Source organism: Micropterus dolomieu, linkage group LG16, assembly GCF_021292245.1.
Source record: "Micropterus dolomieu isolate WLL.071019.BEF.003 ecotype Adirondacks linkage group LG16, ASM2129224v1, whole genome shotgun sequence".
Taxonomy (NCBI): Eukaryota; Metazoa; Chordata; class Actinopteri; order Centrarchiformes; family Centrarchidae; genus Micropterus; species Micropterus dolomieu.
The window spans coordinates 1616128-1632959 of NC_060165.1; the positions used below are offsets into that span (position 1 = coordinate 1616128).

Below are 16832 nucleotides of genomic sequence, written 5' to 3' on the forward strand. Positions count from 1 at the left end.
AACATGAACAAATAAAGACTAACAATCACTGTCTTCTCTACTTACTGTTGACTGACTATTTGACAGTTTTTGATTTGTGTTCCAAAGCCAATCAAAAAAGGGCCTACTAGTGATGCAGACGAACAGGGTTCATCTTTTGTTTAGATGGGAGGTGTGAAGTGAGATGGATGGCGAGAAGATGGAGCGGACGTCTGTCATTCATTCAGAGAAAACACTACGACAGCAAGATATAAAGTAGCACTCAGAGAGGAGAGAACATTTGCGTGGAGCTGGGAATCATTATCTGAGGAAGCTAAGAGAAGGACGAGCGGAAGTAAATGGAAAAGGGATGATCAAAATTGAAAAAAAGAGCTCACGACTGAGGTTGGAGAGGCAGAGTGAGAAAAAAGAGGGAGGGAGGGAACTGGAGGAAGACAACAGTATATGAAAGCTAGGTGCATTAATGGCAAAGTAAAAAGCCGTCTACGAATAAATTACCCGGTCTCCCCTGGGATTACTAATGTAATTATTTGAACGAGGTTCATTAGAATGTGCAGAGGTGTGGAAGACCTGCGGAACAAAACGGGAGACAGAGAAGGAGCGACGAGGGTTTAGCTACTGGAAATTAACTTGCTGCTCTGGGCTCGATAATTGATACAAGACACAGATACCTTTGATTGGAACAAAGGGAAGAACCAGGACGAAAAAAGTTTCCTCACCACCTCTAATTTTCTTTCTCTGGAACAAGAAATAAAGGAGAGGAGAGACAAAAGGAAAGAGCGAGGATGGAAATAAGGACGCATGATCCACCTTTCACAGATGAGCTTTTATTCAATCTGTGAATAATCTCTCAGAACCAGCAGAATCCTCATGGTTTTAAGAAAGGTACTTCACATTTTTAGAATTGTCTCCAGGAGCAACACAGTAACATTTTGCAGCTGTTGAGTCTTCATTTTCTTGTTTTACAGTTTAAAAAAATGTAAAAGTCCTCAACAACAATAACAAAATACAATACCATATGAACACTTTAATTCCAAAATGCTATAATTCCATTTAAAAAAAGACCTGAAGTTAATGACCATCCAGTATTGTTGAAATATAGAGGACCCAGCCAAGAAAAAGTGTTACCAAGGACACATGTTACTGACAGTCCTTTAGAAAGTATTACCACAGTCTGCTTTCAAGTTGGAACTGTCAATCATTCGGCCTGTGTAGGCATGCCATTTTTCAAACAGTGGATATCTCATTTTGGAAAAAAACTTTTCATATGCAGATTGTCTGAGTAGCAGAAATCATTAACTTCTTTAAGCATGCCTCAAGAAATAAATCAAGAACTAGTACAGCACTTTTTTCCTTGGAGAAAACAGAAACACATAACACATCTACTGAAGAGCATCAAAGTGAGACATCTAAATGAGGATTGGAACTGGACGGTCAGGCCAGACAGCTTTTTATGAAACTTTTTAGTAGTTCCCTTAATTTTCTTGAAACATTTTTACTTCATAGACTTTTATTAAGTTTGTGTATTAATTCAAACTAAAACACAACCATTCAAACTATTACTGCCAACCCTGATCTAAAGTCTCCCCACTTCGTGCCTAAAGTCCTGGTTCTCTGAAGAGGATCATGATGATCTTTATGATTATGTCAGCATTCAACAAAGAGCCAGTACTTGTTGTTCTGATCCAACAAAACCAGTTAGTGAAGTGGGACACTTGCTACTGAGAAAATTGTGCCATTGTTTGTTATAAACAGTCAAGGTGTTGAGCAGAGATCAATTTTATCAGCAATATAACATACATTCTCAAACACCTTATAGCAGCTGCAAGGGCATAAACTTTACCTTCCTAGTATGCTTTTAATGTGAAATTTCTGCAGGAAGTATATTAGCTTAACAGCGATAGGACCAAAGTAGTAACACTATCAGAATATATTTTTACTTTGTTTGTTTGGCCAGCTATGCTTCTGTTTGAGAAAATCAAAAACCTGGGCAAAGTCTTTCTTGACTGTTGTGTCTTTCTTGAGTCTGCTCATAATATTCATTATTAGCCATCAAATCTAAAACCCTTTTACCCAGTCTGCACATGCTACAACATTAGTCATTTGAGGTCAACACTTCACTGTCACCTTATACCACTTGCAGTTTAGTAACTAGTGGAACCTGCCCCGACAGTAATGCCAGCATAAGCTGTATCTTTACATACACCTAACTACCATAGATAAAGTATTTCACTTGTTGGAGATATTTGTTTTATGCCCACAAGGTAACAGAGAATAGATTTAGTGCTGTATTCACCAATTTGACATTTACCACATTTAGAAAAGGGCAGCAAATACATAATAATAAACACATTTGAGTTTTTGATGTTGAATATCCATCAATGGAGTTGGAAAGTTAGGTTAAGGAAAGTTAAGATTACAATCATCTAGGTGTTACAATATCTTGAGAAAGTTCAAAGAAAATCATTTATCCAAATGGTTTTATTCTGAAGTGTTATCAGACCCTCAAATGACAGACCAACATCTTCTATATGTTAAAGGACTTTCAAGTGTATTCTGTTACATTGTCAAATATGATTTCTCTATTTGCTTGTGTTTTGGTAATTTACCTGTGTTTTATTAAGCTGCATACTTTCAACACTCTGTGCTTTAAACATAATCTAAATTCTAAACCTAGTCCTAACCCTAAACATGTCCCTTGAAGATATGAGGATAGGCAAAATGACAGACTTTGAAATTGCTCCACATAACATTAGCATAACACATACAGACACTCAGGCTTCAATGTGCACGCACCTCCCATCATTATCCACAGACATGTGATTCCGCCGCTCTTTTCCCTTTTGCCCATTTGGAAACATTAAGACATCAGCCGGCACAATGAACACTGATGTGCTAAAGAAGCAAGAGTGAAGCTGGAGTAAACTGCAGCCCCAGGGAACGTTCCAACATAATGTCGGAGAGCAGGGAGATCAAAGCGTGACGTGGTCTTGTTATGCTACGCACATTCAGACTTGCTTAGACCAACGTATCCAGAAAATAGAGCAAAGGGGGAAAAAGGAAGAGCTCTTTTTTTTCAAAACACAGACAAACTGCTAAGGGACGTGAAAGAGTTGATAATCACCAAATGGAGAGAAGAAAACACCATAATAAGCATTTACATTTCTAAGAAATAAACCAAATGAAATGCACACATTTCTGGACACAAATATTAACACATTTTTTCTGAAAAGCATAGCAACAACTCGGAAAGTTTTTTTTCTTTACATTGGCAGAGAACATTTACAAAGACCAGTTACAGTACATGTAGTTACAGTTTTACTCCTCTTGAAAAAGGATAAAATAATGTTCTCTCTCTCTCCCACAAATAACACGAGGGAGTATCCGTGAAACAACCACCCCTGCTGAGTTAGCATGACTGTCTAGTGTTAGCATGTAGCACCTGATACCTGTCTGTTAAAATCCATCGGGCAAATGTGGCTTAGCCAAAACTCTCCTTTAGACTTGGCGTTGTTTCACTTAAGTTCAAATGTTTACAGTACATTTAAATGGCATTGGGGTGTCTCCTTTGTCTCTCTGAGAGCCACATCAGATTGTCAGTGCAGTAAAAGAGGAAACAGAGAAATGTCCATTTGTCCATTTGTAAAAGCGTCTCTCCGCTCGTCCATTGTTTTTAGACTCAGTACTGAGATGAAGAAATAATGGCACATAAAATAACAAGCGCGAGGGAGCGTCCATCCCTCACTTAGGCGTGTACTACATGTGTCACATTAACGCCTGTGTTGTATTTACAGAATTCAGTGCGTTCTGGCCCCAGACCTCACCTACCTTTCCTGGCCCCTTTCTCCTGATTGGCTGTATATGTTTGGGGCTGAGCTTTCTCTAGTCATGTGGTCCTGGGGTTTGGAAGGTCAAAGACGATGGGCGGGTTCATGGGCAAGAAGTTGACAGTGCAGGCTGAGGCGTTGATGAAATTCGTGGTGCCATCAGTCATCATGCCGTAACCTGGGGAGCAGTGAAAAAGGTGAACTCACAGCGTTTCCCATACACACAATAGGGAGCGTCTCTGGATGTCACTCAGTCACAGGGTTGCATTAGTTTAAATACATTTTGCATTCTGAAAAAGGAGAAGGCATTTCTGGTGGTGTAGAGCTGACTTTTGTTGGAGTGTTGGAGTGATCAGCTTACTTTGTATATTTACCATGACTTATTAGTATTTGGAAAAGTTATTTTTCAAAATAAGACATTACAGGTGATTAGGGTAATACATTAGGGCTGAAACGATTTATTGATAAATTAGATTAATTCGATTACTAGAAAGCATTGACACAAATTATTTGTATCAATGCCTTGTTTAATCCGTATAACTATATAGTGCACTGTTTCGCAAGGACAACTTTTACTGTCGCGCATCGGGCTTACGCTTCGATCAAGTGAACACGACGTGATTATGATGGTGCTGTTTGCAAAGTGGAGGAAGAGAGAGAAAATAGCGAGGGACAAAGAAGAAAGTGTCCAAAGTATGGGATTATTTCAAGCTAAAAGAAAACAACAACTCTGTAATTTTATAGTGGATATCACCATGAAACTTTCCTATGCTGTAATTTGCATGTATTTTAAGAACCGAAATCTGAACACTGGATTAAGTCAGGTTCAAAATAATTGTTTATTTTGTTGACATAGTAAACTCAAAGTAGGGAATTTTGGATATCTCTTTGTATCATACTTTGTATCACTCCATAAGTTAGAAAATACTGTCAACAGGCACAAAAAAATAAAACTAGAAAGTTTGGTGTATGTAAGTGCTACTAAAATTGAGATTTCAGGCTCAAAGTATGAAAAAAAAACTAATTTTGAAAAAACAGCCTTGAAAGATAAGTATTGTAAATTTCCATACGTTTTTATTGAAAATCAATATTTACAGACCTAATACCTAAAACAACAACAATATAGAACATCTAAATCAAGCATACAGACAAACTGGGGTGAAATAAACAACTAAATGTATATTTTGAATGTTATCTCTCCAGTGGTCTGGAAGAAGACGATGTTATGGAAGCAAAATCTCAAAATAGACCAGTGCATTAAAAAAACAATGTCTTTGCCTGCCATGTCTCACCTTAATTGATTTCTTTGGCCACTTGAGGGCAATAGAAAAAGCTATAAACATGACTGTCATATAATCACCATATAAAAGTTAGTGTGGCGACTATGTTAGCAAACAGCTTATTTCTACCTCCAGCGGTAACAGAGCAGCATGATCGTTTATTTGAAGTGCTGTTGGTGTCACCTGATCAGTGTGAGTCAACACTGTTTTAGAGCTCTGTTTCTGGTCTCTACCAGGTTCTGGGGTAAATATCTGTCTCTTTAGCTGCTAAATGCTCCACTATGTTCTCCAGCTAGTCTCTAACTGTGTCTGTCTGCTGCTGAGCTTTTTCACTGAAAACACTACTGCCAGAAACCAGTTGGATGAGAGCAATCAGACTGAAGCAGAAATTAAAACAAAAAGAGCTGACGGGAACTGCAGAGTTCAGTGATAATTCTTCTTCATCTAAAAATATTGATTAGTGCAGCTTTACAAATATATGACACTGTCAAACCCTGTGCAGTTTGGTTGAGCTGCTCCCTGGGAGCAATTGAGCAACAAACACAGTAGGGGATTTTAGTACTAACGCTACATTCACAATTAAAGATTTCTTTATTTATTTAGTGAATTAAATTTTTTAATGTTTAATTTTTAATTTGAGTTTTCAGCCACATCTCCATTACAGTGAGATTCTTTTTTGTTATTGATTTTCACCAAGCCTACATTAAACTCTCACCAGGGGCACAACATTTGCATCACCACCATTTTTCAAATATTATATGCATGTGTGTCTTTTTGCTGCACCATCTTTTACTGCTATCAGTACTGTGTTGTCATCACGCAACTATTCGTGACTATATCGCAACTATTGAAGATAGAACAAAGTTGTCTTATAACTCTCTCTCTCTCTCTCGGCAGATTTGACACCTGCTTTTCTCAGATGTTAGCTTTCAGCCAGGCATTCCTGTGCTGCAGTAGTCGTAAATCAGGTTCAGCAGCTATTTGTATACATTTCCATTCTCTCCTCCCATATTTTCTGCCTCTAAAAGGAACACCTTAATTTAAGGTGCATGGACCTGAATTCAGTTTTCTTTTATTATACCGATGCAGTACTTAATTTTGCATTTTTTATTGCTTACTCCTTACTTTAGTCTCCCCAAAAGGGATGCAAATCCTTAGTAAATATCCACTAATATATGATTAAATGAAATCAGAGGAAGTACCGGGGTCTCTCATAACACAGAGATAATTTATTGGATGGGCGAACGAGAACCACCATAGTGTATATAAGCGCTTTGTATCACAGTGCATCTTCATCATTTCCCAATTGCGAGAATCCAGTTTGAGCAAATGTATGCATGAGTGTGTGACACTAACACCACTACAGCTAAAAAGTCTGTGCTCAAACAGCACTTTGGATCAACGTTTCTTCCAAATGGCAGATGTAAAAGTGTTCCCATTTTGTCACGGCTAAGTTAACTACCGTCTCTTCAAAAGTACTACAATTTAACTTTGCGCTATCCGTGATTTTTCACTTTCACAATCTCTTGGAACAGAACTCTGCATGTCTGTGTTGGTCCTGTGTTTCAGATTTGCAATAAATGGACACAGAACACAGTGATGATTCATTTCTGTCTCTCTGAGTCCTCACATTAATGAAGAGAGCTGCTTTCAGCCTGTTCCTCTCGTTATTAAATCTGATCTAGTTTCTAATCTGGCTCTCTCGGATGGGGGACCGCTGCTCCAGGGGCTCAGCCCTGACCTGATAACCCTGAAAAAAGCAATCCTCGGTCCAGGGAGACGGCCTCTCTGCCCTTGCTGGCCTGGATGAAATGCTGATAGGGATGTGGCGGCTCAACTACTCTCTAATATACACTTAATTATTTTGTTCAAGAAAACTATTGTAAAGTATCTCTATATTCTCTATTGTTACATGGTTGATTTATATAATAAGGTAAATGTTTAGGTTTTAAAATATGAAAATGAAATGAAAAAAAAAACGCCTTCAGAATGTGATAAGGTAAACAACCACATATACTGTAATTTAGCTTCTTCTCCTGATGACCTAAAAAAATCATCAGGATTTATGTGAGCTCAAACATGAGTAAACTGTGTTCTGTAAATAAAAACGGGGGAAATTAGTTTATACATAGAGCACATCCCTGATTAAATCATATTACAAATGTGTGTGTACATATGTGGGCATGTAACTGAATGCACATACATTATTCTGATCTGAACGTGTAATGTGTTCTGAACAGACACAAACCGCATTGAATTTGTGCAGTCAAGGGAGTCATTACAACTGGGTGTGGAGGAGACATTTTCAAAATCTTATTTTAGTCCCCGTCATGTTATTTTTAATTTTTTTTATTTGTTTATTAAAAGACCACTAAACAGCGTCCTCTCACTGTCCAACCAACAGCTGATCAAAATACTCCTCTGAGATGCCATTAGACCGTGCGCTTACAGCAGAGATTGCCTCTCAGGTAACATGCTACATGCTACCCTGCATTCTTGTTGGAGGTGTTTGGGCTGTGTGCAGCTTGTGAGGGAGATTGCAGACGCTACTCAGGGCTGAAAAAAATCATTTAGCTGTTCTTGTGTACAGAAAAAGTTGATTGTTGTTATCATAAAGTACCAGGTCTATTTCAAAAAGAGAAACAGGTTTTTATTGAGTTACTGCATTATAGTGCAGTAGGGTATGTGCACGTTTTTGGATTATTATTATAGTGTGCACAAAAATCAATCATAATTAATCATAATTTATTATATGCTAAATTATATCAACAAATATATATATAGCTTTTCATATTTTGCAAATCATCTTTATGTCATCTGGGTTGCTCATTACAACTTCTAGTTCTTAAAGGAAATCATTGAATCTGGCTCCCATTCTGTTTTTATTCCACCTGGACCTTACTTTTTTCATGTCTCTTTACTTTATGAATAGTAACACATGGAAAACCACATGTGCCTCTGTACTGTGTAACCACAGTACAGTGAGTGTGTGTGTGTGTGTGTGTCTAAGTTTTTCACAAGCACATGGACGTACCTTCATGAATGTGACCGAACACATGTAATTTGGGCTGGACTCTTCTCTGGACTGTGTTGAGCAGCTCCATGCACCCGACACGCTGCATCTTTTTCGGGACCCAGTCCAGGAAACCTGCACATAGAACATGGCTGTTTTAAAGGTGACTATGGGTTCCATTTTTATGATCAAAGGCGTGCAGTGTGCCCAGCACAGGACACGTATTGTGCACAGTGGGAAGCAAAGTGGCATAAAACAGAAGTTCAATTAAACTGTGGTCCAGTGTTCTTATTTCATATTTGTTAAATCTAGTCTTTAAGTATCCGTCAGTCCAACTGAATTGTTTTCCAAGGAATATGAAGGGGGAACAAAACAATTACCCATTTAATGCTTAATTTGATTAACTGGCAGTTAGACAGTAATGATCCTGTGGGATGATTTCAGTTATGTTGCACAGACAACAGTGAGATGTTGATATTTTTTTGTTTCCATGGCTCAATGTGTCTCACTGATGTTTTTATTTCCATTCAAAAAGCGATACATCACATTTTAGAACGAAGCTCTCCATTTCAGACTCTTCGTCTTATGGCAAACTGCACATCGCAGCACAAAAAACAGTCTAAGAAAGCAGCCATAGAAAATAAAGATCAATCACAGCCACACACAGATGCAGACTTCACAGTGTGTGTGACAAGGATGAAGCATGGAGTGTATATGATTTAGTGGCTGCTCCGCCAGGAAGGATGCCGCTGACGCTGAGTCAATAAAAGCATCAAGTAGAAGAAATAAAATGACTGAGGAGCTCATGCCTCCATCTTCCCTGCCTTCTGTCGCTCTGCCCAGACAGGAATAAGAAAGAAAATAAGGAAAAGAGAGAAAAGTGAACAAATGGTCAATTGAGGTAAGAAACTGAAACAAGACTTAAGGTCCTGTTAGCAATGTTCTGATCGATATTTACCAGTTGTTTGGTCTAAAAATTGTAAGAACAAAAAAACATCCTTTCATCCTCTGGGGAACAGAGGAGGGGTGAGTTCTACTGTGCACAGTTACAATTAAAGTCTTAAATACTGTGCAGCAACTAACACTTCACGAAACAGCATGTTTTCCTCAGATTTATCAGGTTAGTATAAGAACAGGTTTCACAGACATCTGACCAGCACTTATCTTCAGATATCTTCCGACCGAAATGATGGACAGACAGAGACACTGGCCCTCATGATGGTAAACCTACTGACTGTGGTGTGGGGATAAGAGAGCCCATATTCAAAACTCAAGTTGTTAAGGGCAAGTCCAATTCAAGTCTCTAGTCTTTAGGGGCATGTCCAAGCCAAGTCTCAAGTCGTTAAGGGCAAGTCAAAGCCAAGTCTCAAGTCATTAAGGGCAAGTCCAAGCCAAGTCTCAAGTCGTTAAGGGCAAGTCCAAGCCAAGTCTCAAGTCGTTAAGGGCAAGTCAAAGCCAAGTCTCAAGTCATTAAGGGCAAGTCCAAGCCAAGTCTCAAGTCGTTAAGGGCAAGTCCAAGCCAAGTCTCAAGTCGTTAAGGGCAAGTCAAAGCCAAGTCTCAAGTCATTAAGGGCAAGTCCAAGCCAAGTCTCAAGTCGTTAAGGGCAAGTCCAAGCCAAGTCTCAAGTCGTTAAGGGCAAGTCAAAGCCAAGTCTCAAGTCATTAAGGGCAAGTCCAAGCCAAGTCTCAAGTCGTTAAGGGCAAGTCCAAGCCAAGTCTCAAGTCGTTAAGGGCAAGTCAAAGCCAAGTCTCAAGTCATTAAGGGCAAGTCCAAGCCAAGTCTCAAGTCGTTAAGGGCAAGTCCAAGCCAAGTCTCAAGTCGTTAAGGGCAAGTCAAAGCCAAGTCTCAAGTCATTAAGGGCAAGTCCAAGCCAAGTCTCAAGTCGTTAAGGGCAAGTCCAAGCCAAGTCTCAAGTCGTTAAGGGCAAGTCAAAGCCAAGTCTCAAGTCATTAAGGGCAAGTCCAAGCCAAGTCTCAAGTCGTTAAGGGCAAGTCCAAGCCAAGTCTCAAGTCGTTAAGGGCAAGTCCAAGCCAAGTCTCAAGTCGTTAAGGGCAAGTCAAAGCCAAGTCTCAAGTCCTTAAGGGCAAGTCCAAGCCAAGTCTCAAGTCGTTAAGGGCAAGTCCAAGCCAAGTCTCAAGTCGTTAAGGGCAAGTCCGAGTCAAGCTCAAGGCTTTAGAGGCAAGTCAAAGCCAAGTCTCAAGTCGTTAAGAGCAAGTCCAAGTCAAGTCACAAATCGTTAAGGGCAAGTCCGAGTCAAGCTCAAGGCTTTAGAGGCAAGTCAAAGCCAAGTCTCAAGTCGTTAAGCGCAAGTCCAAGCCAAGTCTCAAGTCGTTAAGAGCAAGTCCAAGTCAAGTCTCAAGTCGTTAAGGCCAAGTCCAAGTCAAGTCTCAAGTCGTTAAGGCCAAGTCCAAGTCAAGTCTCAAGTCGGTAAGTGCATGTCCAAGACAAGTCTCTAGTCTTTAGGGGCAAGTCCAAACCAAGTCTCAAGCTTTTAGCAGGTATTCACTGAGGCAAAAGAAAAGAAAGAGAAAGGGAAAAGACACTCTTTAAGATTCTTTATACATTTTTATTTTTCACTCCCAAACGGAGCGCTATAAATCTCAAGGAAGCGTTAATGGACTCTCTTATACTTATACTCTTATACTCAGTTATCATGTTCTCAGCTTGCAGTCAATCAGACATGTTGGTAAAGTGATATAGTCTGACTACTTTGTTCTCTAAATGGCTCTACCTGTAAAACCCCCATACTTTTAGAATCAGTTTAGATATAAAATGCCTTTAAACTGTAAGAGGATTCTTTACAAGCCTTGGGAGATGGTGGATGTGAAGTGAGAAGTTACGAGGGCTTTTTGTGTCTCGGGGTATTTTGCTCTAATGTGCCACTTGTTTCAAAGCAGCTGCTGCATTGGGCACTGAGCCTGTTTTCCTCTTTTTGTCTCACTTTCTCTCTTTCTCTCTGCTGTTAACTTCCTCCTCACAGCCAGATAAAGAAGCCATATTTTTCCTCTCTAGCTGCAGATCTGCCACTTTATCGCGCCTCATAAAAGACGGACGCTTTGTCGCAGTGCGAAACAACGTCTCGCTCACACTCCTTTTTCCATCGGTTATTTCTCCCTCTTTTAAAAAATATTTCAAAAGTGGAGGTCTTTTCTTGGCTCTAAAGAATCCAGTTTTTGTCCACACTTTTGTCCTCCATTCCCTTTTGCCTTTATTATCCTTGCTCTCTCATAACATTCCTTAAAGTCTTGGTGTGTGTGTGTGTGTGTGTATGTGTCTCATGCATTAGTAGCCTGCTGTAGCTGCTCCATATGCCGGTGGCTTACAAGCAGATAGCTGGAGACACTTCGCTAAGCTGAATGGAAAATAAACGGCCGTGTTCGCAGCTGAGACGCAGACACAGAAATCAATCACACACACTCGTCTGAACACCACAGCTGCAGCGGGAGATGAGGTGTGAAAGTGTGTGCGCGAGAGCGAGAGTCAGAGAGAGAGAGAGGAGTGTGTGTGCGTCTGTGTGTGTGTGAGACAGAGACGTGTGTACAGGATGTCAGTTAGCTTGTGAGCCAGCATCTGTGTTTGTTCTCTCTCTTGCGTCATTTGTGTGTAATGAGGGTGTGTTTGAGGATGAAAACAAGTATGTAGAAGCTGGAAGGTGAACAAGGGGGCTGATAATCTCCACTAAAGGTGTGTTTTCAGGGCGAGTGGGACGAGCAGACTGGACTTTTTGAGTCACTGCCTTGACTCCCTTTACTTTTCATTCATCCACTCAAGATGACAACAATGCATCAGCGCCACTTCCTCTGTCATTTCAGGAGAAAATACACCATTTACAGAGAGTGTGCTTGTGATGACTGATGTAAAACTGTTGATTGATGTGCCTACCTGTATGTTGTTTATGTGGTTTGAATGAATATGTATGAGTCTGTTTATTCAGATACAGTACTTGCACAACCAATGAGGTCAAGTCCTCTGGGCTTAAATTGCCATATCCAAGTCCACCTGGGGACCTTTGTTGCATGTCATCCCCCATTTTTCTTTCCCCTCACTGTCATCCCTGTACTGTATAATATCTAAACAACATCTAAAACTTGATGGGTATTTTATAAGCTGCTGCTAGTGTTTCTAGTGTATTTACATGTGACTTTAGATCAGTAAATAAAGTAATAAATAAAAAGAGAGCCAGATTTACTGTGACTTTTGGGCCTGTTTTACATGCAATGTAAGTCACAGTTTGGGTTTCATTTATCAAAGTCCAAGGTGCATCTGCAATGGTCATTTTTGTGGGGAAAAGGAAAACAAGGCATGAACATGCTACTGGATGTTCCATGGTGGTTATTCATAGTTTTCACGTGGAGTCACATTCCAAAGGAAACGCTCCTGCAGGGCAAAAAAGACGTTATTTTCCACTGCCTGCCAACCAATAATCAATTGATACACTGTTACTTTTGCGTTGCCAGAATGCTGGATGGTTGTTGTGCTTTCGGATGCACTAATCGATGAGGACGAGCCTGGGCTGTGTTAGGTGAAGGATTCCCTAGAAGGTAAACGTAAACATTACCACAGTTGAGCGGCGACCGGGACCAGGTGGTTCTCAACGGCAGAAATGTGGCAGCGGATGCTGTAATGTTATATGGATCAGATTTGCCCGACACTTGCAGTTTGTGTTCATATCTTTCTATTCTTAAGTTGAAAGGTGATCCAAATAAAATTTGACTGCTTTTGTGGCGTCTCTACGGTCACAGTGTGAGCCACTATGTTGGTCTGTTGTTTTGCCCTCCAGATTATTGCGCATGTCTTGTGACTGAAAACTATGAATAGAGGGAAAAGAAACACTGATTAGTAGGCTTGTATATAACTGATGACAACTAGTCATCATATTAGGTTATTAATAATGAACACAGTATCTGATTACTGTAATGTAAACAAATATGTGACAGAGAGTTCCAGTTTGTATTCATCAAACCTAAATTTGAACCATCAGTGAACTGTAAAATCATTACAGGCTGTGAATGCTTGTTGCTATATTTTGATAAGACAATTAGAGTGCACGTTTGGCCGCATTTAGCTCAGTATAACATTCACCATCACACCATCTGCTGCATTGGACCTGCTGCTCCGGCTCTCTCTCTTTCTGCCAGTTGCTGTGGCTTGTGTATATTTTCTGCATGTTTGATTTGAATTACTATTTAGATTATCCAACGAAGGTTAAAATGAAGGGCAACTGGACTTGGTTGAAGATACTGGAAGACGTTTCGTCCCTCATCCAAAGGACTTATTCAGTTCATGAAGGATAACTATGACCTGGATGACTGAGAATCTTCATAGACATATTTAGATTATAGTATAATAATTTTATCAGTAGTACTGTGAGTAACAGTTTTTCTCAGGTGAATCAAAGTAAATGTTTTGGTATCAAGATCAATACATTATCATTTCTTTCAGAGTGAACTGCACATACTGAGCTCTCCTCCACTCATAAAATGCGTTGTTGAGGGCAATACCAGGTAGGGCTGTTGCGATAACCGTGCAATTGAAATACCACGCTATTGGTCAAGCCTGACGGTGGCAAGCACCGCAACAACCGAATGTTCATAATTTACACTTCAGTGCGTGTTAAATTAATAAATTAGTGCTTCAAAAGTTACACAACCATCATGAGCTCTGTAACGGTTCAAGGACGGTTCGCCATGAGTTATGCGTGACCTGACTTCAAACTTGGAAGCTGTAAGTGTTGGCGTGTTTTGTGTTTTACTGTTACTTGGCATTAGCATATTGAGAAGCTAATGTGGCTAGCAGGCTGGCGATGTTGGACTAACGTTGTGATCCTGAGTGACAGTCAAACTGAACAGTAAGCCTCATTTGAAGCTCACTAACAAATGAGCGTAGTGTGTCGGACGCCTGCAGCTGTTCATGTTGCTTTCTGTGGAAATGTAGTTCTAACATTACTACAGCGCAGTGGCTAGTTATGGACAGCCATTCTGCTCCGCACCGCTGTGTGCGCGCGTTGCTGCGGTATGTAAATTGACTTGATAGACATGCCCTGAAGGTCAAACTACAAGAAGGAGTTTGGCATGTTGTTGACTAGCACCCAGCAGCTAGCTTGCTCCGACCATAAAGCTGCTGTTAGCGGCTCGCTGTGCAGTGAGGTGACAGACACTTTTACTCTGCTATATGGCACCAAATTACTTCATTGCCACACATTTACTAAAAACTCTACAGGACATTTGCACTCTTTACACTTTTTAGTAATCTGCTCCAATAAACCACCATCCCTACACTATATTTCTGGAAGTGTGGTGAAGAATTTGAAATGGCATTTAGGCCTCCAATTTACAGTTTTAAACTAAACTAACTGTATAAGCTAATGGCCATGTTTATTTATGTACACATTATTGAAAGAGTGCATCCTTTCATGTATATGTATACTGTACGTGTGTTTAATAATGTTTGTGTCTTACCCAGTGGGGGGCAGTGTGTGACCAGAATGTCTGTGTTGTCGGGGATCTGGTTCCACTTGTCCAGCAGAGCCTGACCTCGTGGCAGGTTGAAGCCCCAGCCATAGTACCAGGGCTGCCTGCAGACACACACACACACACACACACACACACACACACACACACACACACACGCACAAAGAAAGAGAGAAAACCAGACAGTTAGGTTAATACACTCACTGTCACACGTACAGACAACATTCTGTGCGATGTTTTGAACCTAGAATTCATCTCCCAGCAGCAGTCACATCATACATCTCACTCTCTCTCTATCCTCACTGTTAACCTAATCATAATTAATAATACTGCTTATTAAAAATTTAAATGAGATTGGAGAAAAAGGTAACACACAACAGAAAACAGCGGGAGCTGCAGTGTAAGTGTGTTTATGGTGTGATGCTTATACAGATCAATTATAAGATCGCTGAATGCATTTCGCGGTCAGATGATGGATTTATTAGTGGTTTAGCTTTGGAAATAATGCTCAGATCACATCTCTGCTATCATAAAATCCTGTGTTTGGTTCATTTGCTTTCACACCACAAGCGAACCGCACCAGAGTTCGTTTGAAAGCGTGTTTGGTTCGCTTTTGGTGTGCACCTGAGTGCGACTGCTGCATTCAGACCTGCCCAAATTAACCGCACCAAGGGGGAAAACGAACTCTAGTGCGATTCAACCGAACTAAATGAGGCAGGTGTGAAAGCATCCAAAGTGGTCTTGGTACAAACACAAATGTTGTGAACTATGGTTTTGGGGAACACCTGCATCGCTAAACGATGGTTTGTACCATGTAAGTTGCCAACTTAGTTACCTCCATAGTTCCAACCAAGGAAGTTGATGTTTTTGGGAAACGCACCCCAAGATGGTGAGAAAGGCTACGGCTGAAATCTACCAGCAAACACTGACCCAGCTAATTCTCACCAGAAATTAAAACATATTATTGAGTTGGTGTATGAATGTTTCTGTTTAAGCACTTAGGCTCAATGTTAAAAAAAAGCACTTTGATCAAAGACTAGAAAGGCGCTATACGGAGCATTTACGTTCCAGCAAACATGGGGTTGTCTTTCTGCCACTGATGTAGCCAATAGAGCAGTCAGTGTAGGTAAGCTCTGTCCTGAATGCTGCCAGACATTTATAAAGGAGCAATGTGTGTAAAGACAGAAAGTAGTGTGTAGCTGTGTTAGTAAAAGAAATGGATTAAAAAATAATCTGGTCAAGTTTGGATTTATTAGGCTATGGCAACTTTATCGAGGAGAAGGGGCTGCAGAGCTGGCACTCAGTTCAAGATGCGGTGACCTTCCGGGATGGGTGCGCTCTGGCCGGTTTCCCTCCTGGATGCGGGTGGAAGTGCTCCCCAGCTGCAGCGCCCCTGGTTGTCTCTACCCGTCGGAGGAGAACCTCTTCTGTCTCAGCGACATGCTGATAGAAACACGGACCTGCCACTACCGATGGTTACAGTGCTGTCTGACCAGCGACTGATCAAACTGGAGAAGGTCCTAATTATTGGGGACTTTTGCTGCAGCACGTGTTCTGACAGGAACCAGGAAAAGAGATCACATTTCTCCTGTTTTAGCTTCTTTGCATTGGCTTCCAGTAAAATCCAGAATAGAATTTAAAATCATTCTTCTCACCTACAAAGCTCTTAATGGTCAGGCACCATCTTATCTTAAAGAGCTCATAGTACCTTACTACCCCACCAGAGCACTGCGCTCCCAGAATGCAGGGTTACTTGTTACTTAAAAGTAGACTAGGAGCCAGAGCGTTCAGCTATCAAGCTCCTCTCCTGTGGAACCAGGTTCCAGTTTGGGTTCAGGAGGCAGACACCATCTCCACATTTAAGAGTAGGCTTAAGACTTTCCTCTTTGATAAAGCTTATAGTTAGGGCTGGCTCAGGTGAGTCCTGAACCATCCCTTAGTTATGCTGCTATAGGCCTAGACTGCCGGGGGATTTCCCATGATGCACTGAGCTCCTCTCTCCTCTACTTTCTCTCCCTCTGTATGCAACCTTATCCCATTATTGCATGTTACTAACACCACTTCTCCCCTTTCTGGTAGTCTTGTGCTTTCTCGTCCCTCTCCTCTCTCCTCCTATCACTTCCTGCAGGTTTTCTGGCTCTGGAGCTGTGGAGTCTGGATCTGTGGCTGCGGGTCACCTGCTGCCCCCGTGTTCCTGCTCGACACCCTCTGCTGCAACGACTATTGTTGCTAGTCTTATTGTTATTATTGTTATTATAATCA

General features: G+C 40.8%; 1 protein-coding gene across 1 annotated transcript in view; it reads right to left on the bottom strand.

Annotated features, from left to right (window-relative positions):
- Nucleotides 1-539: 539 nt before the first annotated feature.
- mpped1 (metallophosphoesterase domain containing 1) overlaps nt 540-16832 on the bottom strand; it is a 118325-nt gene continuing 102032 nt past the window's right edge. Inside the window, exons 4-6 of the mRNA XM_046072406.1 lie at nt 14559-14674; nt 8121-8234; nt 540-3984 (exon numbers count right to left, since the gene is read on the bottom strand). Coding sequence (XP_045928362.1) covers nt 3866-3984; nt 8121-8234; nt 14559-14674 — 349 coding nt within the window. The 3' untranslated portion in view covers nt 540-3865. The remainder of the gene's footprint in view (nt 3985-8120; nt 8235-14558; nt 14675-16832) is intronic.